Below are 22,595 nucleotides of genomic sequence, written 5' to 3'. Positions count from 1 at the left end.
CAGGACGGCTGGCGGCCCCCGCGCCGTGCGGCGCCGGTCGGGACCCGGAACCCCCGCCCCGAGCCCTCCCTCAGGCACCCCGCGCCGGCCGGGAGCGCGCACGGCGCTCGGCTGCGGCGGCGCGCGCGCTCGGCCCCGCCCACCGGGGCCCCGCCCCGCCCGGCGCAGGCGCAGAAGCCGCTCGCCCCACGCCTCTTCCGGCTTCCCGGCTCCGCGGCAGATTCGTCGTGATCAGCCCGCTGGGCAGGCCTCGGAGGCTCGAGAATCTCAGCGGCGGCTCTGCCAGCGCGCGGGGAGCTCGTGCTCCGCGGCCTCACGTTCTAGGCCGTGAGCCGCGTGCGGAACTGGGCCTCGGCGGCCGTGGCGAATCGGCGCGGGGCGGCAGCGGCGGGGCGGGCCCTGAGCACGCCCGGGAGACTCCGGGACCGAGCGGGTGCGCGCTTCCCCGAGACCCCCGCCCGCTCCGGAGACCCGTGCGCTGCCCGAGACGCCCACCCTGAGACCCCCGTCCGTCCCCAGGCCCGTGCGCGCCGCGACACCCCGTCCGCCCTTAAGACCCTCGCCCACCCCGAAATCCCCTCCCGCTCCCCGAGACCCGGCCCCGCTCCGGAGCCCCCTGCCCGTTGCGCCGTGACTTGGGCCCAGTGATGTGGGTTCCGTCGCCGCTGGGTAGGGGGGGCGTGGTGCTGGCGTCGCTGGCGCGTTAGCAGGCCTGAGCGCTGCTCACCGGAGCCCGCGTAGACTCGGCTGGGCGAGGAGGACCCGCACTCGTGGGGACCCGCTTGGTCCCCTGATGCAGCCTTATCTAGTGGCTGGGTCCCTGGTGATAGGTGCCTGCCTAGTGGTGTTCAATCCTGCAGGGGCGCCTGGCCCGAAATACTACCTGCAGAGGGTGTGGTTTCTGGGAAAGACGGGAGTTTAGCGGACGGAAAGTCTCCTAGCCGGACAGTCGGGCAGTTAGCAGTGCTGCCGCGGGGTAGCCCCGGGACCCGAGCTCGGCACGGTTGGCATTTGGGCTTGGATCAGCCTCTGTCGTGGCTGCGGTCGTGCACCCGTGGGATGTTTACCAGCACCCCGGCCTCTGCCCCCCACTCACTGGATGCCAACAGCACCCCCACTTGTGGCCCTGGGCACAGTGGCCCTGCAATAGGGGCGCCACGGAGCCCTAGCTGTGAAACAGACTCTTGGTAGGACCGGTGACGGGTGCTGGAGGGCCGGAGGCTGCTGGGTGACGGCAGGGGTGAGGAGAGATGGGGTCCCCAGAAGCTTTCCAAGAGGTGCCAGAAGGTCTGAGGCTGTGTGGGACATACTCGGCACGGGTGCCAGGGCTCCCCGGCCTTATGTGCTTCTCCTCCGCACTCCAGGATGGACCCAGCGGTCTCTGCGGTCCGGCTGGCCGTGCGGGAAGCAGTGCACACCCTCTCCTCTTGTGAGGATGGCGGCCGCGTCCTTTCCACCTTGGAGTCCCTGAAGCGGTATCTCGGTGGAGCGGAGAACCCCGCCCTTGCCGGGCAGCAGGAGGAGTTCGCCAGGGCGCACTTCTCCGCCTTCCTCCGGTGTCTCGTGGGCAGGCTGAGCCCAGGCTGGCTGGAGCTTGTGGCTGGCGGCGCGCTGGAGGAGCTGTGGGCCAGCTTCTTCCTGCAGGGCCCGGCCGACCAGGCCTTCCTGGTGCTGATGGAGTCCGTCGACGGTGCTGCCGGGTGAGTGGGGCCGGGCCTCGTTACGGGGTCACCTGTACCGTCCGAGGCACGAGCGTGGCCTGAAGGGGTGCGAACCAGCAGGCTCTGGGAGAATCTGGCGTCCTGAAAGCTGAGAAAGTCGCAGAGCACCTGAACGCTTAAAGCGGTTGGTGTTAATCTCCCTCGCGACAAAGAGGCCCTTGCAGTAGGTCCCGGCGAGTTGGTGAAGGGAGGGGACAGGAGCGTCCCCATCCTGGTGGCTCAGGTTAGCTCCTGAGGTGACGCAGGTGGGCAGTGGGCAGCGCCAGCGTCCTGGGGCCCTCTGACCCCTCGCGGCTCTCAGCTCTGCGGTGAGGCCCCGGGTGCTGCAGCCAGCAGTGTCAGAGCATGTGACAGGCCTGCAGGGACATGGCCGGCGTGTGGTGGCGAAGCTGGGTTTTAGCGGTTCCTGACCTAAGCGACGAGCACCCTGTGGGGTGGAGCGGGAGGGGAGGGTGCGCCCCGTGACTCCGCGGTGGGGGAGCTGCACTGGGCCTGGCGGGTGGTCACGCCGCACCACTGGCTGGCTTTTTGGCAGCAGGAAGGAAAACTTTTATTTTTTAAAATGTTTATTTAATTTGAGAGAAAAACAGCATGAGCAGGGGAGGGGCAGAGAGAGAGAGAGAGAGAGAGAGAGAGAGGGAATCCCAAGCAGGCTCCAGGCTGTCAGCACAGAGCCTGATGCGGGGCTCGATCCCGCAAACCCTGGGATCATGACCTGAGCCGAAGTCCAGAGCCACCGAGGCCCTGGCAGTGGGATTTAAATCCTCGTTTTAAGTGCCGATTACGCTGTGGGACCGCTCGTTGGGGGGACTCACCGCTCCGCCCGTCACACCTGCCCTTGCTTCAGGCCGAGCTTCCGTCTGATGAAGATAGCACGGCTGCTGGCCAGGTTCCTGAGCGCGGGCAGGATGGCCGCCGTGATGGAGGGCCAGTGCCGCCGGCTGACCGAGCCGGCCTCCCCCCTGCTCCAGGAGACGCTCCTCACCCAGGTGGTGGGCTTGCCCGACCGCCTGGGCAACCGTCTGCAGCGGGAGAACCTGGACGCGTTCCTGCCCCAGAATTACTTCCCCCTGCTCGGCGAGGAGATCGTGCGCGCGCTGCAGGCGGTGGTGGCCTCTCTCCGAGGTGCGGCCCCTCCACGCTGTCCCTCCAGCCGTCCTCTGGGGCCACCGCCCCTACCCTCCCTCCCCGGCTTCTCACCGCCCTGGGGTTCTCGGGGTGCTGCTGCTGGCAGGTCAGACGTTGTCTCCCGTGTGGGGAGGCGGCGACCCGTACCGAGCGTCACCCACGTCTGGGCCGTCGACCTTGGAGTTGGAGCTGACCTCGAGCCCTCTAGCCCCTGCCGGGTGGCTGCGTCCGGCTCACCTCTGTAGGGTCTCAGGCGCTCCGCTGAGGTGGCAGAGACCGCATTTCCATCGCGGCGCACCTTGACGGCTCAGGGTGGCCACTTCCGGGGGAGTCGGTGCGCCACCCTCCCCTTGTCCCCGTGTCCTGTGTCCTCCCGCCTGCCTCATGGGCCCTGGGTGCCTCCCCCTCCCCGTGCTGCCACACTGGTCCCTGCTCCCTGGGCTCATTGTGGCGATGAATTGAGCAAGAGCGCGTGAGGCTTTTTGAAATTATTGTTGGCTTCCAGCTAGAAACAGTCGTATTGAGGTTTCAGCTGGAATGGGATGGAGAGAAATGACGTTTTACAGCGTAGAGACGCCTGTCCGGACACGGGGTCTGTCCCCACCTGGGCAGGTGGTGTCCCGTGGCCGGAACCATTGGCCCTGCTTGAAAACCCCGCTTTTTTTCTTGCCCCAGATGGCTGGGACTGCTCCGTGTCCTTCCTGTCGCAGGTGCTCGGGAAAGCCTGTGTCCACGGGAGGCAGAGTGAGTGTCTCCTGTCCCCGGGGGTCCGCAGCGCTGCGTGCACGTCTCCCCTCCTCCCCTCAGCCCTCCCGGGAGGGGGCGGGCTGCACGGTTCCCTCGCCTGGGCCTGGCCCCCCCCCCCCCCCCCCCCCCCCCCCCCCGCTCCGGGCTCGCGGCCCCGGCCCCGGGCTCAGGGCCCCATGTGCTTCCCTCAGAGGAGATGCTGGGCGTGCTGGTGCCGCGGCTGACGGCGCTCACCCAGGGCAGCTGCCTCTGGCAGCGGGTCTGCTGGCGCCTGGTGGCGCGGGTGCCCGACCGGGCCGTGGAGGCGCTGCTGACGGCACTGGTGGAGGCCGCCTCCGGGTAAGGAGCCAGGAGGGCGGGGCGCGGTCCCAAAGCCACCCCGTCTCCTCTTCCCTCCAGTTTGTCGGAGCTCACGCGGCGAGGCCTCGGTGGGCCGGCCCAGCCCCTCCCGGAAGCTCTGCACCGGCCCCGGGCCGCCCCTTTCGCTCCCCTCCCCGGAGCTGTGTCCGCACGTGCCCGTGTGTGTGCGCGCAGAGTGCCCGCCTTCACACGCCCCAGCACGCGTGTGACCGCGTGTTTCTTGGTTCTGGGTGCGGGTGTGTGTATCCCGGGACCTGCCTTCTGCCTCTGAACCACCTGACGTCTCACCGCCTCCGCTGCTGGGTGCTCAGGCCTTGTCTGCACAACCTCCTTGTGACGCATCCGCCCCCGCCACGCGCTTCTGGTCCCTCCCAGCTCGTCATTGGTTCGTGGCTTTTCAGAGGTGTCCACACTGCCCCGGAAGCGTGTCACACCGCGGGCCGCTGCCTTCTCTGTCTTCCGCGCTGTGTCCCACCCCTGCTCTGAGGCTGTGGGCCGGTTTGCGTGGGTTTTCTTCTATGGCCGGGGTTTTTTTTTTTTTTTTGGTTCTTTTTCTTTTCACCTTTACATCTTTGTGTGGCATCTGAAAGGGCTGAGAGGAGACACGCAGTCCCCGTCCTTCCACACCGGCCGGAGGGGTGGCTGGGCGCTTGCTCACACAGACGAGCGGGGGCCCCAGTCTAGGCCAGATTCAGCCCATTGTGCGTTTTTTTCATGGGGTTTCACGGGTCCACAGCCGCGCTCGCTCCCACGCACGCCCCTCGCTGCTTCCGGCTGCAGGGGCTGCGGGGTCTGATGGCCCGGGAACCAGAGTGCTCGTCCTCTGGCCCTTCCCGGAGAAGCCTGGCCGCACCTGCTGCGGCCGAAGCCCCGAACCCTGCGCTTGGGCAGAGCGGGGAAAGGACGTCCTCTCGCATGAGGCGCTGGGTCGTCCCGGTTTCCCCACGTGCCCGGAGGAGGGCGAATCAGGACCGAGTCAGAGCTGGGGCCCAGGCCCCGGGCTCCCGGTGGTCAGCGCAGAGCCGGGGAGGGGCGAAGCCGGCCCTGCTGGGCCCCGGAGTTCATGCGCCCCCCCTGCCCCCCGACTATACCTCGCAGGCCTGAAGTCCTCTCGCGGCTCTTGGGGAGCCTGGTGATGAAAAATAAGAAGGCCCAGTTCGTGATGACCCGGAAGCTTCTGTTCCTACAGTACCGGTACTCGGTGAGGGCGTGGGCTGAGGGCCACCCGGGGCCCAGGAGACGTGACCTGAGCAGGTGGAGCTGAGCTCGGTTGCCCAGGAAATGCCACTGACCCTCAGCCCAGACCCGTTTCTGCTCCGGGAGCCTGGGGCCGATGGTCTTAGCCCAGCGCGTGGGTAGCTGGCGTCTGCCCGGCAGACGGTGACAGGATGCCTGGCTTCTGTCACAGACACCCATGCTGCAGAGCCTGCTGGGGTACCTGGCCATGGACAGCCAACGGCGCCCGCTCCTCATGCAGGTAGGTGCAGCCCGGCCCTCTGTCCCCGGGGCTCTGGGGCCGCCTTCTGGTGGGAGAGGAAGGGAGAACGTTCCTGCCTGGAGCAGAGGGTGCTGGCGAGGACGGCGGCACCGAGGCCCGCGTGTCCCCGTGCTGTGGTGGGGAGGTCGGGGCGGCTGTCTAACCGGGCCGGGTCACCACCAGGCACTGAAGGCGCTTCTGGAGACGTGGGGCAGCTCCAGTGCCATCCGCCACGCGCCTCTGGAGCAGCAGCGCTACCTCAGCAAGGCCGTGCTCATCTGCCTGGCGCACCTGGGGGAGGCGGAGCTCCAGGACAGCCGAGACGGTGAGCGGGCGGCGCTGCCCCTGTCCCCGCCCCGTGCCTGTCCCCACAGGCCCCCAGTGCTCAGTGTGCAGGGGTCGGTGCTTCCAGAGTTGCTGGCTAGCCTGATGGCAGGCGTGAAGAACCGCCTGGATAGCAGTCTGCCCGCTGTGCGCCGTCTGGGCATGATTGTGGCCGAGACTGCCAGCGCCCGGCTCCACCCCGAGGGGCCGCCCCTGAGGTTCCAGGTGAGCAAGGGCCGCGCCCTGTGTTTCCCTCCCTGGGGTCTCCTCATCTTTCCAGGTCCAGGGCCACAAACCTTCTGAGTGTTGACCCCTCAGCGGTGCCTGAACGCTCGCCCCTGGGTGGATTCCCTGAGGTGCTGGGAAGTGATCTCTCTGGCGGCCCCTCCCCTCTGTCTGCTGAGCTCCCAGGATGTCCTCCCTGGGGGAGGGGGGAGTCCAGCCCCCCCAGGAGGGTGGGCTCCCCAGCGCATGTACCCAGCGCCGCCCGCTTCCACGGAGAGACCTGGCAGGTGGGGCAAGGGCGGGGGGTGGGTGCTCCCCAGGACTGGCTCCAGCCCATGTGCACTGCAGTATGAGGACGACGAGCTGAGCCGTGAAATGCTGGCCCTGGCGGCCCCCCAGCCTGCGGCCGACAGCGCTTTGGAGGCAAGGTGAGGGTCTTGTGCCCCGGTCCCCACCCCAAGCTGGGCAGGCCCGGTTCCCACTGTTTCCTTACCTTGTCGCCTTGGACCCGTTGCTGAGAGTGAAGCCAAGAGAAGCGCAGTGGGAGGGGGTGCACTTCCTGGGGAAGGTGGGTTTCGGGGCCAGAAGCCTGTGCCTCCCTGAAGGTTCCTTCTCTGCCCCCCACAGCCCTGCTGTCGCTCCAGAGCCTGCAGAGACTCCCGGCGGAGGGAGCGTGGGCGGTGGCATCCCGCAGGCCCCACCCGAGGGCTCAGGCTCTGACTTGGACAGGTAGGGGGCCCTCGGGTGGAAAGTACGGGGCGGGGGGAGCAGGCCTGGGCTGGCCTCAGAGCCGCCGGGAGCGTGGGAGTGCACGGCCCACACTGCCTGGAGGCGACGGATCGGCCTCGCAGTCCCCTCTCGCCGAGTGTCCTCCCCTACGAAGGTCTGCTCTTCCTGAGACTCAGGGACTTCCTGGGGCTCCGGAGCACAGCCTGCCTGCCTGTCGTCTGCTCCCGGGTGATGGGCGGCCCCATGGGTCTCTGCTGCTTCCCCAGTGACGATGAGTTTGTCCCCTACGACATGTCGGGGGACCAGGAGCTGAAGAGGAGCAAGGCGCCCACCTACGTGCGGGACTGCCTGGAAGGTGGGCCTCTTCCCCGGCGGGAGCCCCTCCGAGCGCCTGCCCTGGGGTGGCTGAGCCAGGGGAACCCTGTGTGTCCCGGGCCTCGGCCGCCTCTGCCCAGTGCCCAGACCCTGGCTGCCGGCTCTGCCTTGCGCGGGGTCAGCGTGGGCCCGTCTGTTCTGTGCAGCCCTGACCTCGTCCGAGGATTGGGAGCGCTGGGAGGCGGCCCTGCGGGCCCTCGAGGGCCTGGTCGTCAGGAACCCGGCTGCTGCACGCGAGGTGAGCGGGCAGGGACATCGAGGGAGGGGTGCATGTCTGCCCAGGATGCCCTGGGCGGGGCTGGGGAGGAGCCGAGGCCCGCTGACCCCTGCTCACAGGTGAGCGTGGAGCTGGCCAAGGTGCTGCTGCATCTGGAGGAGAAGACGAGCGTGGAGGGCTTCGAGGGGCTGCGCCAGAGAGGCCTGGTGGCCGTCGTGGTCACAGACCCGGCCCCGGTGAGTCCCACCCCCACCCCCCACCCCCCGCCCCAGGCAGGTCTGCGTTGGGGCCCTGCCTCTGGGTGGCGGTCCACAACGGTGTCTTGCGTGCCCGGCTTAGGTAGCGGAGTATCTGACCTCACAGTTCTACGCCCTCAACTTCAGCCTCCGACAGCGCCTGGACATCCTGGACGTAAGTGCCCCGGGGCCATCTGTCCCGCCTAGCAGGCCCACGCTGCCCTCACAGGGGCCAGGCCCGGCGCAGAGCCCTGCCGAAAGCTCTGTGGGCAGGACCAGGGGCCTCCCCAGGTCCCTTGTGGCTGGGCCCACAAGGCTGGGACTGGCAGCTGCCTGGTGTTTTCTTCGCAGCGCACGGGATTTGCCAGGGGCCGCGTCCTTTATCTTAGACAAAGGTTTTATTGAGACGGAACTCCCCCGCGGTACAATTCCCCATTTTAAGACGAACAAAATGTGGCTCATCTGCACAATGGGACATTACTTGGGGCTCACAGAGGAAGGACGTGGTGACCTCTGCCCCAGTGTGGGTGAGCCAGAGGACGCAGTGCGGTCCACTTAGTGAGCTCCCTGGACCGTCAGAGTCACAGAGCGGGTAGACGGTGGGGAGGGCGTGTAGCAGGAGGAAGGGCTGACGTTTGGGAAGATGCAGTTTTGATGATGGCGGCGACGGGCACACAACAGGCACGTGCCCGCTGCCACTGAGCCACACACGCATGGCGGTCAAGATGGCCGGAGTCAGGCTGTGTGCGTCTACAGGACGGTGCTGAACAGTCCCCACGTCCGTGCTTGACGGTGTCATGTGACCTGCATCCTGTGTCACCCTCAGAGGAACAGCCCTTAGCCCTTGGCATGTGCAGGCGGCCGGGTGGCAGATTGGAAGGAGCTGTGGAACAGAAGGGGCCCCGGGTACATGAGCAAGGCCGCTGACCCACGGCTGGGGAGCACGTCCGTCTGTCCCTTCTGTCCCCTGCAAAGTGACGTGGTCCTCGGAGAGTTGGAACTGGCCTTCCGCAAGGTCCCCACAACGTCCCCGCCGCAGCCTGTGACAGCCGATGGCGCCGAGGGGCACTCTACCTCGAGTTTTAGACAACGCTGTCCTTCGCCAGAGCAAGGACGGCTGCCCTGGGTCTTCCGCTCCTCCAGGTGCTGACTCTGGCCGCCCAGGAGCTGTCTCGGCCGGGCCGCCTCCCCAGGGCCCCTCGGTGTGGTCCCCCGGGCCCTGCCCCCCTGCCCAGCAGCCCCGTGGCTCCCGCGTGGCGCGCGGTCGTGGAAGAGCGGATCAGAAGCAAGACCCGGCGGCTGTCGCAGGTCAGCTGGGCCCTGGGGCGGGTCCTTGTGGGGACCAGGGCTCATTCATCCTTCCGCTGTGTGGAGGGAGTGGTCGGTACAGAGTGAGGGGACACGTGGTTTTAAGATGTGAGTGTGAAAAAAAGTCCCGGAATTCTGTCAGCAAGAAATGGCCTGTATGTGCCACATCCGCGCGGCCTGGGGCTGTCACGAGGCCGGGGAAGGGAGTGCGCGCACGGGAAGGCGAGGGGATGCGGCGCCTGTGAGCACCATGTGTTTTCAGGGCTCCGTCAGGAGGACACAGGACGCTGGCCCCAACCAGTTCAACACGGTGGCCGGCTACTTCTTCTTCCCGCTCATTCAGCACTTCGACAGGTGAGCGGGAGGCCTGGACACCCTCGCGTCCCAGAGGCTTCCCAGGGTGGGGTCTGTGGTGGGGTTTGGGCGGCAGTGGGCTACCACCGGGGTTTTGGTTGGTTGTAGCTTAAATTAAATCGCGCAGGGAGGGTGTCAGGAACCGTGATCCCCATCATGGATGGCGGGTTGCTGGCGGGGGGGCCGGAGCCTCGATGCTCCACCCGCCCTGTGTCCAGCGCCTTCTCTTTGTGGCTGCTGGTACCACACGGGCACGGGCGATGAGGAGGCGCGTCCAGGGCGCCAGGTGTCCCTTGGTGGCCCAGGGGGTGGGGAACCGGCCCCGGGTGTCCAGCCTGTGCACACACACCCGATGCCGTTGTAGACCTCTGGTGACCTTTGACCTTTTGGGAGAAGACCACCTGGTTCTCGGGAGGCTGGCCCACACCTTGGGGGCCCTGATGTACCTGGCTGTGAACACCTCGGTGAGTGGGGGGCGTCTTCCCAGCTGCCTCCCCTTGGCCCCGGGGCTGGAAGTGTCGGGACCCCCGTGTGGGTGCCGGGCCCCTGCCCACCGGCCTCTGCCGTTTCAGGTGGCTGTGCCCATGGGCAAGGCCCTTCTGGAGTTCGTGTGGACTCTTCGCTTCCACGGTGACGCGTGAGTGGCCATGGGGCTGAGGAATGGGGTCCCAAGCGGACGTGGAGGCAGGGCTCCTGCTATGATGTAGGAGGCAGGAGGCGGGGGGCACCCCCGGGGCGGCCGAGAGGTGGGGTCGCCTGGCGCTTCCCGAGCAAGAGGGCGCAGGGCGGCTGGAGGTGCTCTGCTTGCCCTGGGGCCCCATTGGCATCAGTGCCCGGACCTTGCTTGGCAGCTACGTGCGCCGGGGCCTGCTGTCCGCCGTCTCCTCCGTCCTCCTCAGCGTTCCAGCCGAGCGACTGCTGGCCGACCTGCCAGACGAGCTGCTGGAAGCCCGGCCCTGGCTGGCAGGTGGGCGCCGGGCCCCGGGCGGGAGGAGGCTGGGGCAGCGGCCATCGGGGCACGGGGCGGCGCAGAGGCCCCGGGACCGACACCTCCCTACCCCTCACCGTGAGGGGATGGGGACTCAGCTGTTGTTGGGTCACTGGGGGTTCCTGCAGGAGGACCCAAGAGAAGGTGCGGGAGATGGTGTGTTCTGCAAAATTCTGTGTCTTCTGTAAGGTTACAGAGCCACGCAGGAAGCACGTCACCTCACCAGCCTCGCCCATTAACGCTTGGACAAGCTTTGCCCCCCCCGCCACCCCCCCACAGCGTTCCCTGTGAAAAGTCTGTTGGCGCACACGCGACCTCCCACCCGGAGGCACCTGTGTGGCCCACTCACCCATGTCCACCCGGGGCCTGGGCTGGGCCTGGATGCTCTGGCGGTGCCATGCTCAGGGCCCGGCGTTCGGGCGGGGCCTCTGTCGTGTCGGTTGGTCTGCAGAGCACGCTTGGGCTTCCCCTGGTCACGGTGTGTCTGGTCGGCTCCGGGTGCCCGGGCCCCGTGACACAGGCGGGTCGCGAGCTGCGTCCCGGGACGGGGGCCTCCCCCACGGGCTCCGTCCCGCCGCCCCTGCAGCCTGCTGTTGGCCGGGCCCCCAGCCCCAGGGAGAGCGGGGTGCTGCTCCCGCACACGGCCGCGCACCCCCTGCCCCCCGCCAGCCTCCACAGGGGGTCGTGAGGACAGACTCCCGAGAGGAAATGAGGGCCGGTCGCCCGCCGTGCGCGCCGCTGATGTCCTGCTCTGTGCTCGTCTCCGGCAGACGTGGCCGAAGGGGACGCAGATGAGGACTGCAGGCTGCTGGCCGCCAAAGCCCTGCTGCTTCTGGAGAAGCTCAGAGACCGACTGCTCCCGCTCGCTTCTCCGTAGTCCTCGCTGGAGAGGGGGCCTCGGCCCTGCGTCCACCGACGGGCCACCTGAATGTGGTGGGGGGGGTCCCAGGGAGGGAGGGGCTGCTGGGGCCCCTACGGGCTGATTCTCAGTGTGTCCCCAAGCCCCTTCCTCACCGGAACGCAGAAAACTTTAAAAAGCAACAAAAAGGAAGAATAAAAAGGAGCCACAGGTTCTCAGCCCCACTCCTCGGGGCTCCCACTGCTCCGGCAGGGTCTGCGGTGCCTCAGTGGGCCTCCCGAGGGGGACACGGCTTGGCAGCTGGTGGAACGGCTGGGGGCGGGAGAGCCTAAGGTCCCCCTGCCTGCACAGACGCGCCTCGAGGCCAGTTTCTCCCGGTGGGGGCTGGTGACGGGACGCCCATGTGGACAGAGCCTCGTGCAGAGAACCCGCCCCCCGTCAGCCACCACGTCCCTGGGCAAGGCCGCCTGTGTCTGTTCCAGCGGACACCTCGCCTGTGGTCAGGGGTGGCGCGTCCCTGCTGGGAACCGTCAGACGCGCTCTGGGCGCTCGTCTGGGGGCTGGGGCGAGGCGCAGGGAACACGCTCGTATCTGCAGCTCATCCAGGTCAACAAGGCTTTTAGGCTTTACAGACTATACTTGGGAGACTGTTCTGGAGAAAAGGGACCAAGTCCCTCGGCGGGAAAGGGACCCCTTTCTGGCCGTGATGGCCAGGGCCCCGGGGCGTCAGTCACTGCTTCCGTGTCTGCGAGACGGTCAGGCTCTTGCCGAGGACCTGGGGGTTCCGGGGACGCGGCAGCCGCCGTCAGGGCTCGCCCTCCACCTCCTCCGGCACGTCGTCCGCCTCCCTGTGGCCGTGCGCGCTGTTGTGGCGGACCCGCTCGGGCTCGCTGCGCGGCACGGGGAGGCCCAGGCCCTGGTGCACGGCGTCCACGGTCCGCGGGCTCACGTAGTAGGACATGTTGGCGGAAGGCACTCTCCTCCGCATCTCCTCCAGATACCTGTACGCCTGGGTCGGGACAGCGGTCCCCGGGTTAGTGCACAGTGAGAACCGGAGGGCCCCCCCCGCCGCAGTCCCGGGCGCGGGGTTTCCTGGGCGCCCCCTCCGGGTTAGGGGGAGCAGGGTGGCGAGAGGAAGGACACCTTCCCCAGAGGGCAGCTGTCTGCACAGCCTTCCCGAGGGCTCGTGGCGCCCGGATTTCGGGCTCTGTCGATACTGTCCACTGTGATCAGCACTCCCAGCCGAACGGCCACAGCCAGCTGCCCTGCAAAGTCCTGTGAGTGGCCTGTGCGCGGGGACCCGCACCTGCCCCCACGTGCCTACGCCTGCCGTACCTGCCCCTCACCTGTACCTGTTCACACGTGCCCGCACCTGCCTACACCTGTCCTCACGTGCCTGTGCCTGCTCTAACCTGCTGTGCTTGCTCACACATGCCCACACCTGTTCACACCTGCCCACACTTACCCACACCTGCCCCTCACCTGCTCAGGTCTGCCTGCGTCTGCTAACACTTGCTGTGCCCACAGGGAGGGCCACTCACAGGAACGAGGGGAGGAACAGGGTCTCATGTGGCTTCTAAGGCTCACTCCCAGCTGCACTTCGTATCAGCCCTACGTGAGCTAAGTTTCTTGCAGCTTTAAAACTTTTCATCGGAGGGGCACCTGGGTGGCTCAGTCGGTTAAGCATCCGGCTTCGGCTCAGGTCATGATCTCACAGCTCATGGGTTCGAGCCCCGTGTCGGGCTCTGCGCTGACAGCTCAGAGCCTGGAGCCTGTTTCAGATTCTGTGTCTCCCTCTCTCCGACCCTCCCCTGCTCACGCTGTCTCAATCTCTCTCTCTCAGAAATAAATAAAATATTAAAAAATGTAAAAAATGAAAACTTTTCATGGGAAATAATGATCAGATCTTAGTATTTTTTTTAAGCGTATTTACTTTGAGGGTGAAAGCACACGTGTGAGCAGGGGAAGGGGAGGAAGAGAGAACCCCAGCAGGCTCCACACGCGCTCAGAGCCCGACGCTGGGCTCAATCTCATGAACTGTGAGATCATGATCTGAGCTGAAATCAAGAGCTGGATGCTTAACCAACTGAGCCACCCAGGTGCTCTGGATCTTAATATTCTTTTTTTTAACGTTTGTTTTTGAGAGAGAGAGAGTGTGCGGGGGGGGGGGGGGGGGGGGAAGCGGACAGAGGATCTGAGGTGGGCTCTGCACTGACAGCAGAGCGCCTGACGTGAGGCTTAAAACTCATGAACCGTGAGATCATGACTGGAGCCGAAGTCAGACACTCAACACACTGAGCCACCTGGGTGCGCCTGAACTTAACCATTTCTTAAAGACGATAAAATTTCCTGAGCTATTTTACTTTGAGCAGCTATAACCAAGATAGAGAAAATAAGAGACGAAGGTGAGAACAGGAAGTGAGCTAGGGTTGTTTGTTGGGGGGACGAAGGGCGGGTGGAATGCAAGCCCCAGGCGTTCTCATGCGAGGCGGGGGACGCCGCACGGGACGAGATCTGAGGACGCGCCGACGGCCTGCTGTGAGCCAGGCGCTGTGCGGGGCGCACGGGCACAAGTACAAGGCAGGCCAGGGCTTGGGCTTCGGGAGCCAGTGGAATCGAGGGCGTGCCCCCTGGGGTGGGGGTCTGCCGGAGACCCCAGGGTGGCCCTGTGGTGCAGGGACGTCACCCCTCCGTGGGCACAGCTGTCCAGGCCCGGGCGCGGAAACAATTTCCAGAAGGCAGGCACGGTCACCAGACAGCTGAGGGGAGATAGACAGTGCTCCTGGATGTCCTGGCCGCTGAGGACACGGACTGACCAGCGTCAGGGCCTAAGGGTTGGGCGCTGATGCAACAGTCAGGCGAGTGCAAGGGAGTGTGGGAGACACCAGAGCAGTGACGAGGACCTCTTTTCCCTGCCCGGAGAACACTCGGGCCTGTCCACCTCACAGGTGACACTCGGGCCCGTCCACCTCACTGCTCACAAGTGACACTTGGTCGGGCCTGTCTGCCTCACCGCTCACAGGTGACACTTGGGCCCATCCACCTCACAGGTGACACTCGGGCCCATCCACCTCACAGGTGACACTGGCCCGTCCACAGGCGACACTCTGGCCCGTCCACCTCACAGGTGACACTCGGGCCCATCCACCTCACAGGTGACACTCGGGCCCATCCACCTCACAGGTGACACTGGCCCGTCCACTTCACTGCTCACAAGCGACACTCGGGCCCGTCCACCTCACTGCTCACAAGCAACACTCGGGCCCGTCCACCTCACAGGTGACACTCTGGCCTGTCCACCTCACTGCTCACAAGTGACACTTGGGCCTGTCTGCGTCACCGCTCACAGGTGACAGTTGGGCCCGTTCTCCTCACCGCTACAGGTGACACTCGGGCCCGTTCACCTCACAGGTGACACTCGGGCCCATCCACCTCACTGCTCACAAGTGACACTCGGTCGGGCCTGTCTGCCTCACCGCTCACAGGTGACACTTGAGCCTGTCCATGTCACAGGTGACACTCAGGCCCGTCTGCCTCACTGCTCACAGGTTTCTAAGTTAATGATCCTAAATCCCAAAGGCTCCAGGCACGGGCAGAGACAGCAGAAGAGCTGGTGCAATAGTTCAAAGTGGTTTTTCTGTTCATGTTGAGGAAACAGTGGTCTGAAGCCAATTTTGTGCTTTTTCTCCAAAAAAACCCCAAGTAACCTGGCTGAGATTACACTGGCGCTGCTCCCTCCCCAGAGCGGAGCGTCAGTGAGGGGGGTGAGCAGCAGGCCAGGGGCCTGAGTCTCGCTCGTGGCGTGGACCTTCCAGGCGGTGGGGCCGGCACCAGGCACTAGCGACACTTCTGTCGTTCTGTGAGGCTCCCCGGGTCGCCCTGGCTCCTCCGGGGACCGTGTGCTGTGTTAGCCTGGAGCACGTGCGTTCAGCGAGGTGCACAGGACGCCATTTGCAACGTGAGGGAAACTCGGCGGGGTGGGGGGGGGGTGCGGAAGGCAGGCAGGCAGGAGGGAGGGAAGGAGGGAAGGTAACAGAATTCAGAGTCTCTACGGTGCTTTACCCACAATGTCCAGGAACCGCCAGTGTAAGGAACAAGATGTGGTGACCAAAGTCGAGAGAAAAGACAACTGAGGGAACTGGCGGCACGTGGTGTAGAGGCTGCTGGAGGGGGAGGGGCAGCCGCGGGCGGGATGCAGCAGCGGGGCAACGTCCTCGCGCACACTGCACCGGCTGGTAAGCTCGGAGCAGCTGCCCACAATGAAACCAGAGAAAGTTCTGGAAAAAAAGAATCAGTTGGGCCGGGGATAGGATACACAGGGAACTGGAGCCCCGTAAGGAGGAGAGGACTCAGGGAGAAAGCACCGGTGGGTCATGTGCTGGTAAAGGAAAGGTACCCCGAATTCACAAGGGCCACGAGCCACGTGAGAAGGCAGCCTCCAACCAACGCCCGAGGTGGGCGTTCCGCACTCGGAGGGGGAGAGGGCCTATGAGCGGGTGCGCAGCACGGGTAGTCGGAGAGAGAGGTGCACTGAAGCCACCACGCGACACTGCGACGCACCCACCAGGCTGGCGGCCGTGAAACACGGGTTGTACCGAACGTGGGCATAGCTGTGCAGGTCGTGAGCGAACGTCGCTGCTTCCGCACGGGATACCGCCTTTGCTTGTAAATGTGGCTGCGGGTAAGTTGCTCAGACTTGGGGACGAGACACTCTCTCAAAAACGAGCCAGGGGGCCAGCACGTCAAGGAATAGAGTAACGGGCAGTAGTTCTGCCAAGGATGACATCTGAGCTTTCAAACGGAAGGATTTCAGAAGCCTCCTCTGTTGGCCACCAGGAGCCGGCCACTTTCCCAACGCCTCAGCATCTCACGGGGTTGGTGGCCACACAAATACGGGCTTCCGATACGCGTGAGGAAGTGTGTTGACATCCTCTAGCTCCGTGAACGTGCTGTCGTAAAGTCACGTGCGCGTAACAGATGCGAGACAGATGGGACCCAGGACAACAGCCTCCCAACACTGCAACCAGCTTTTTTTTTTTTTTTTAAATTTTTTAATTTACTTATTTTTGAGACAGAGCGTGAGCAAGGGAGAGGCAGAGAGAGAGGGAAACACAGAATCTGAAGGAGCTCCAGGCTCTGAGCTGTCAGCACAGAACCCGACGCGGGGCTTGAACCCACAATCCGTGAGATCATGACCCTCGCTGAAATCAGACGCTTAACCGACTGAGCCCCCCAGGCGCCCCCTGCAACCAACTTTTGACAGTTACTACTTGTTGGGGCGCCAGGGTGGCTTAGCTGGCTTCAGTGAGGGTCATGATCTCATAGTTCGTGAGTTTGAGCCCTGTGCCGGGCTCTCCGCTCTCAGCAGAGAGCCTGCTGCAGAGCCTCTGTCCTCCCCCCTGCCTCTCAAAATAATTAAATATGAAAAAAAAAAAAAAGAATTACCACTTGTTGAGTTATGGCATCAAAGGCGGCCTGTGCATGTCTGAAGAGGCCCCTCCCCTTCTCACCTGCATATTGCTGTGAGGCTAGATTTTCTTCATACGGTTCAGCTAAAAAACCCCCCTATTTTAGCAAATAGAGTGCAAAAGCAGAATTGATTCCATCCATGGGGCGCCTGGGTGGCTCAGTCGGTTAGGCATTCGACTTTGGCTCAGGTCATGATCTCACAGTGTGTGGGTTCGAGCCCCGTGTCGGGCTCTGTGCTGACAGCTCAGAGCCTGGAGCTGTTTCAGATTCTGTGTCTCCCTTTCTCTCTGACCCTCCCCTGCTCACGCTGTCTCTCTCTCAGAAATAAATAAAAATAAAAATAAAGAAAAAGGAAAATAGAAACTTGAAAACACACCTGTAACATGAGTAAGTAAATGTAGCAAAATGTCAAAAAACTGCTGAATCCCATAAAGTATGGGTTCTACTGTTCTTGTAATTCTGTTTGAAATTATTCAAAATGAAAAAGCTGAAAAATCAAAGAGAGGAGAAGGATGGCCTCGCCGTCTCCCCGGAACCCCTCCCCCCGCCCGCCCCCCCGCTCGCCCCCCCGCTCACCGTCTGGAGCTGCTCCGTCTGCACGTAGTGCTGCACCAGGAAGCTGTAGACGTCCCCGACGCGGACCGTGCTGCCCAGCTCCGGCTCCTCCAGCAGCAGCTCGCACTGCCTGACCGCCTCCTTGGGGTCCTCGGCGTACGTCCTGCCGACAGCAGAGCAGAGCGGGTCTGAGCCGGAGCCCCGGACACAGCCCAGGGTCAGGAATCAGGGGTCAGAGCAGGCTCCCTGCCCTATGAGGCTCCCTGCCCTCCGAAACGGGCGGGAGGAATCTTTTGTGAAGTTAATTCCCGTGACTGAAATGGACCTGCTAATGAGTTCATTCATTTCACTCATAAATTCACCGACCCCCTTAACAAAACTAGGCTGGCTGGCAGTGCTGTTACTGTGCTAGATCCGCTTGTCACCCCGGCCCCGCCTGCTGCCCCCCACCATGTGCAGGGGAACACAGGGCGCCCTGCCCGAGGAGGTCAGGGAAGGCGGAGCACCTGCAAAGGCCAGCGCAGCGATGGGCTGCACACGCCATGCTGGGGCCTGTCGCAGAGCAGGGGTGTGTGAGTGGGGCAGGGACCAGGCAGCAGCCCTGGGGGGCCCTGGCCCAGGGGCGCGTGCTCCTTGCTTCCCAATGTCCTGCTCTCTCCCTCCTGCAGCCCACGGGCAGCAGATATTCCAGAACCTACACATCCAAGCAGGGAGCCCCACCTTGTACAAATGTTCAAAAATACTTCTGGAACTTTCTTCTAAAAGCCTGTTCCCAGGTGAGGAAGAGGCTGGTACTGGTTTAGGCCGAAGCCGAGGCCTGCAGGCCACACAGTGTGCTCCGGGCAAGGCTGGATGGGCTGCCAGGGGCTGGGAACTGGCATCATGTCCGAATATGGATGGGCTCTCCTAGGAACAGCTACAACCTGGGGCCCACGGCCTCCTTCAAACTGTCCCCTCACCCCTGGGTGCTGTGATGGCCCCCCCGCTGCCACCCATTGACCTTGAGCCCTGCACACACCCGAGCAGGTCCCAGGCTCCCCCCGACCCACATCTGCCTCACCGCCCCCATCCCAGACGTCCCTGCTTTCTTCTGGAACTGGCCTGGGAGTGCACCTAGGTTCGGGAAGTCCCGCCCCGGAGAAGCTTAGCGTGAAGGATGCACCATGGCATCTACACATCCTACACGGGGTCCATGGGCTCCCCGCGGAGGGCTCACTGCATGTGACACAGGGTCTGGTTCCTGGCTGTGAGATGCCTGGGGGCTCCACGGGCCCAAGGTGGGCCCCCCTCCCCCCTGTGTCCCCGCCGGCCTGTGAACCTACCTTCGGGCCTGGATGAGCCGCTTCACCAGTGTCATCTTGCTCTGCAGCTGAGCCAGCTTGGTCTCGTGATCCAAGGGGCTCTTGGCCTTGGCCTTGGACAGGCACTTGTAAGCCTCGGTCAGCGCCCCGTGGGCTTTGTCGTAGTTTTGGTATTCATCGATCTCCACCTGCAGGGAGGAGGCCCGTCAGGCCCGCCGGGCTCCACAAGCTGCCGGGGGGCCCGGGAGTGGGTGGAGGGCCCGTACCTGGGCACACGCTTCGTAAAAGCCAGCCAGGAGGTCCAGGGCGCGCCCCTTGGTGTAGAAACTGATGATGTTCTTCATGATCTCTGGCTCCTTCCGCCAGTCCAGGGACTGCAGGTAGTTGGCAGCCATGATGTAGATTTCCTTTTGCCTCGAGACGCCCGCAAAGAACACGATTTTCTCCGTGTCCCCCGACTTCAGCAGCGCTCTCATGGCCTAGACAGGAGAGCACCAGGCGGGCTCACGCGGATTTCACCACCAGAGGGAGCTCAGGGCTCCTCCATCCCTGCGGGGCCCAGGGAGCCCAGAAAGTTAATCTCGGGTGGGGCCGGGTTACCCAGGGGCAAATGGGAAGCTGAGCGCTGGGTGGGCCACCACCCCCGGGCCGGCGTGCTCACCTTCAGCTTGTTCCCCGCCTGCGTGTACTTCTTGGTGGCCAGGTGGTAGCTGCCCTGGCGCATGCAGCAGTGGGCGATCCGTTCCAGCAGCTGGCGCCGGGAGTCCTCGGACAGCTCGTTGGAGTCCTTGGGCACCGTCATCTTCTCGGCCATCTCCTCGGTGATGGGCATGTTCTGCTCCAGGCAGAGCTGCAGGGCCTCGTGGTGCTGCAGGGCGGAGGGGAGGGAGGGTCACCGCGGGGCGGCCGTGTCAGCCCCTGTCACTCGCCGGTGACTCTCATGGTGGGACCCCCTGCGGTGTGAGTGGGGGTGGGGACGCGGGAGCCCCAGAGCACATACACTGCTTGTGGAAGGAGAGAGAAGCCAGGAGTTGATTTTCTTCCACGATTCTTTTCAAATTTTCAAGGTAAGGGTGTGAATTAAGTTTCTTAAAAATGTAAGGGAAATTTTATATCCTTCACTTGAGAACACGTCTGCCCAAGAACGTGTGTCTGGGAGGTGACTCCATCTGTGCGGGGCCTGGGCGGCTGCGGTGCTGGAGACGCTCCTCAGCCGGCCGGCCACCCGCAGGCATGGAGCTGCCTCGTCCCGCGGGTACAGCCCAGTGCGCTGCTCCCACGCTGCCCGCGGGCCATGGGGACTGCTCCGGGGGCGGGCAGTGCCTGCTGCGTTCCCCCCCGCCACCCCCCCGCCTCAGCACATCTGGGTCCTGTGACAATCCAGTGGGTCTGTGAACCTCTGCACCTTTACAGGTGTAATCCAGGGTAAACGGATCTCCGTGAGTGTTTGATCTGAGAAATTCCTTCTCTTATTACAAGTGAGGGTAAGAATCTGATGTTCTGGAATCACCCACATTTCCTTCCTTTTTTTTTTTTTTAGTTTACTTATTTATTTTGAGGCAGCAGGGGTGAGGAGAGAGGTGGGGGGAGAGAGAGGGAGAGAGAGGGAATCTGAGTCATCAGCAAGAAGCCTGACATGGGGCTTGAACTCATGACCCTGAGATCATGACCTGAGTTGAAATCAAGAGTCAGATACTTTAATTGACAGAGCCACCCGGGCGTCCCCACCTACACTTCCTTCTTAAAATAAACTGTCCATAATCTTTGTCCTTTCCTTGTGAGTTACTGGTAAATTTCTTACTGGTTTATAGGAACTCCATATATGTTAGGAAAACTAGACTTTGGGATAGAGATAGAACATATTTTTTTTCCCATTTTATTAATTATCTTTACTTTTTAAAATTACTGTAATGGTTTTTTTTTTTTTTTTTTTTTCTGAGAGAGAGAGGGAGAGGCAGAGAGAAAGAGAGAGATACAGAATCCGAAACAGGCTCCAGGCTCTAAGCCAGCTGTCAGCACAGAGCCCGACGCGGGGCTTGAACCCACACACTGTGAGATCATGAGCTGAACTGAGGTCGGACGCTCAACCGACTGGGCCACCCAGATGCACCATCTTAACTTTTTTTTAGTGATTTTTTTCTGTGTGTTACTTTCAAATTTATATTTGATCAAGTCAATCAGTCTTTCCCATTGGGTTTTGAATTCTACTTAGAAGACACCTTTCCTGGGGTGCCCGGGTGGCTTAGTCGGTTAAGCATCCGACTTTCGCTCAGGTCATGGTCTCGCGGTTCGTGGGTTCGGGCCCCGCGTCGGGCTCTGTGCTGACTGCCAGCTCAGAGCCTGGAGCCTGTTTCAGNCGGGCCCCGCGTCGGGCTCTGTGCTGACTGCCAGCTCAGAGCCTGGAGCCTGTTTCAGAGTCTGTCACTCCCTCTCTCTCTGACCCTCCCCTGCTCATGCTGTCTCTCTCTCTCCTAGAAATAAATAAAACATTTAAAAATAAAAAAAATTAGAAGACACCTTTCCTGTTTTTAAGCTCATACAAGACGCCCCTGGCTTCTGCTGGAATGGCTGCTGCTTTGCCGGCACACTTCAGTCTTAGATGCATCTGGAATTTACCGGGACACAAGATGAGAGGGTTTACTGTTGTGTTTTCCCAAGTGGCTGCCTGGGTGCATCAACCCCTCTTACTGTCGTGAAATACTCCTTAGCACGTGCTAGATGCACATGTAAATGGTTCTGTTTCTGGGTTTTCTAATATTTTCCTCTGACCTGTAGGCCTGATCGTGCACCAGACCCTGAGTCTCCCACCTATGATGTGTTTTACAGTCTTCGGGCTTAGTCACTTCTTGGTAGTCTTCTTCAAGATTAACTCGCTGTTCTAGCTCATCTGGTTTTCACTGTGAAACTACAGAATCCACTTCTCTGGCTACAGAAACCCCTGTGATGTTTTTGCTGGGGTCAGATTAAGTCTGCAGCTGCCTTAGGGAGGGTGGGCATGTGCATCTGCTGGGTCTGGACTCGAACACCGGCCTCTTCTTGCACAAGAATCCTCGGGTCGCTCACCAGCGAGGCCAGGCCCTAAGCTACGAGGATTAAGTCTGGCTTCGGGAAGAAATAACTTTCAGTTTGGACAGGTTAACTTGCACAATAAACAATTTTATCTCCGTTCAGTGGCTCCAAGGAACAGTCTTCCTACTCACAGAGGGTCACTGAGACATGCGTGAGGGTGTTCTCTACAAAACACTCCCATGAGCGCCGCTGAGGACGCGGCCTGACGGGCACCCCGCGCACGGCTGCTGGGAACTGAAGCCGGGGCAGTGGCTGTGCTAGACAGTCTGGAAGGTCCTCCAAACACTAGAAGTGAGTTCCCAGATAGTCTGGTAACTCCATTTCTGGGTAAAAATACCTGGAGGGATTGAGAGCAGGGTGGTGAAGAGAGATCTGCACACCTGTGTTCAGGGAGGGGGAGGCGGAGCCAGGAGGGGGAGGCGACCCAGGGTCTGTGGACAGGGGAACACGAGGCACTACGCACGTGGAACAGAGTGCTACTCAGCCTGAGAAGGGAAGGAGATTCTGACCCCTGCCACAGCACCCGTGAACCCTGACGGTATGACATTCAGTGAAATACACTGGACCCAGGAAGGCACAACCTGTACGAGTCCACATACACAGGGTCTTCAGAGTCGTCCAATCCACAGACATGGAAGGGAGATGGTAGGTGCCAGGGGCTTGGGGAGGGGGAGCGGCGGCTGGTGTTTCACGGGGACAGGCTGCTTGCACCATGATGTCAACGTACTCGACACCACTGACCTGTACGCTTAGACAGGGATGGGCGCCGGGGGGCTCAGTGGGTTAAGGGTCTGACACTTAGTTTCAGCTGTGGTCACGATCTCATGGGCCGTGAGTTTGAGCCCCCTGTTGGGCTCCGACGGCCTGGAGCCTGCTTGGGGTCCTCTCCTCACCTGGTCTCTCCGCCCCTCCTGCGTGCGCATGTGCGCTCTCTCGCTCGCTCTCTCTCAAATAAGTAAACTTAAAAAATTCTATGGGGCGCCTGGGTGGCTTAGTCGGTTAAGCGTCCGACTTTCGCTTAGGTCATGATCTCGCGGTTCGTGGGTTCGAGCCCCGCGTCGGGCTCTGTGCTGACTGCCAGCTCAGAGCCTGGAGCCTGTTTCAGTCTGTGACTCCCTCTCTCTCTGACCCTCCCCTGCTCACGCTGTCTCTC

The 22,595-nt window shown here is 62.7% G+C and overlaps 2 protein-coding genes across 3 annotated transcripts in view; one reads left to right on the top strand and one right to left on the bottom strand.

Moving 5' to 3' along the window:
- Positions 1-210: 210 nt before the first annotated feature.
- On the top strand, positions 211-11,545 carry TELO2 (telomere maintenance 2). 2 transcript variants are annotated; one of them, XM_039246890.1, is made up of 21 exons: positions 211-433; positions 1,365-1,700; positions 2,569-2,846; positions 3,525-3,593; positions 3,788-3,935; positions 5,055-5,157; positions 5,365-5,433; positions 5,617-5,758; positions 5,846-5,982; positions 6,331-6,410; positions 6,610-6,711; positions 6,978-7,066; positions 7,233-7,324; positions 7,423-7,539; positions 7,643-7,714; positions 8,683-8,847; positions 9,110-9,201; positions 9,566-9,665; positions 9,774-9,838; positions 10,053-10,168; positions 10,960-11,545. In XM_039246890.1, the coding sequence occupies exons 2-21, from the start codon at positions 1,366-1,368 to the stop codon at positions 11,064-11,066; spliced, it is 2,478 nt and encodes an 825-aa protein (XP_039102821.1). In that variant the 5' UTR covers positions 211-433; position 1,365; the 3' UTR covers positions 11,067-11,545. The 2 variants fall into 2 exon arrangements, with proteins under 2 accessions (XP_039102821.1, XP_039102822.1); XM_039246891.1 differs by lacking the exon at positions 211-433 and adding an exon at positions 462-523.
- Positions 11,546-11,649: 104 nt separating this feature from the next.
- Positions 11,650-22,595, bottom strand: part of IFT140 (intraflagellar transport 140) — a 75,086-nt gene continuing 64,140 nt past the window's right edge. Inside the window, exons 25-29 of the mRNA XM_039246769.1 lie at positions 19,035-19,253; positions 18,640-18,852; positions 18,395-18,561; positions 17,094-17,235; positions 11,650-12,057 (exon numbers count right to left, since the gene is read on the bottom strand). Of these exons, the coding sequence (XP_039102700.1) occupies positions 11,854-12,057; positions 17,094-17,235; positions 18,395-18,561; positions 18,640-18,852; positions 19,035-19,253 (945 nt within the window). The 3' untranslated portion in view covers positions 11,650-11,853. The remainder of the gene's footprint in view (positions 12,058-17,093; positions 17,236-18,394; positions 18,562-18,639; positions 18,853-19,034; positions 19,254-22,595) is intronic.

This window comes from Hyaena hyaena, unplaced genomic scaffold (genome assembly GCF_003009895.1).
Source record: "Hyaena hyaena isolate Hyena2069 unplaced genomic scaffold, ASM300989v1 scaffold_285, whole genome shotgun sequence".
In the NCBI taxonomy this organism is placed as follows: Eukaryota; Metazoa; Chordata; class Mammalia; order Carnivora; family Hyaenidae; genus Hyaena; species Hyaena hyaena.
Note: the sequence above shows the minus strand (reverse complement) of the source record. Positions and strands in the feature narration are given on the sequence as shown.

Excerpts from the sequence above, each read along its gene's own strand:
- TELO2 (XM_039246890.1), top strand. The coding sequence starts at position 1,366 with ATGGACCCAGCGGTCTCTGCGGTCCGGCTGGCCGTGCGGGAAGCAGTG. Across the intron at positions 3,594-3,787 it reads CTGTGTCCACGGGAGGCAGA|AGGAGATGCTGGGCGTGCTG; the intron begins GTGAGTGTCTCC and ends TGCTTCCCTCAG. Across the intron at positions 7,067-7,232 it reads CGTGCGGGACTGCCTGGAAG|CCCTGACCTCGTCCGAGGAT; the intron begins GTGGGCCTCTTC and ends TGTTCTGTGCAG.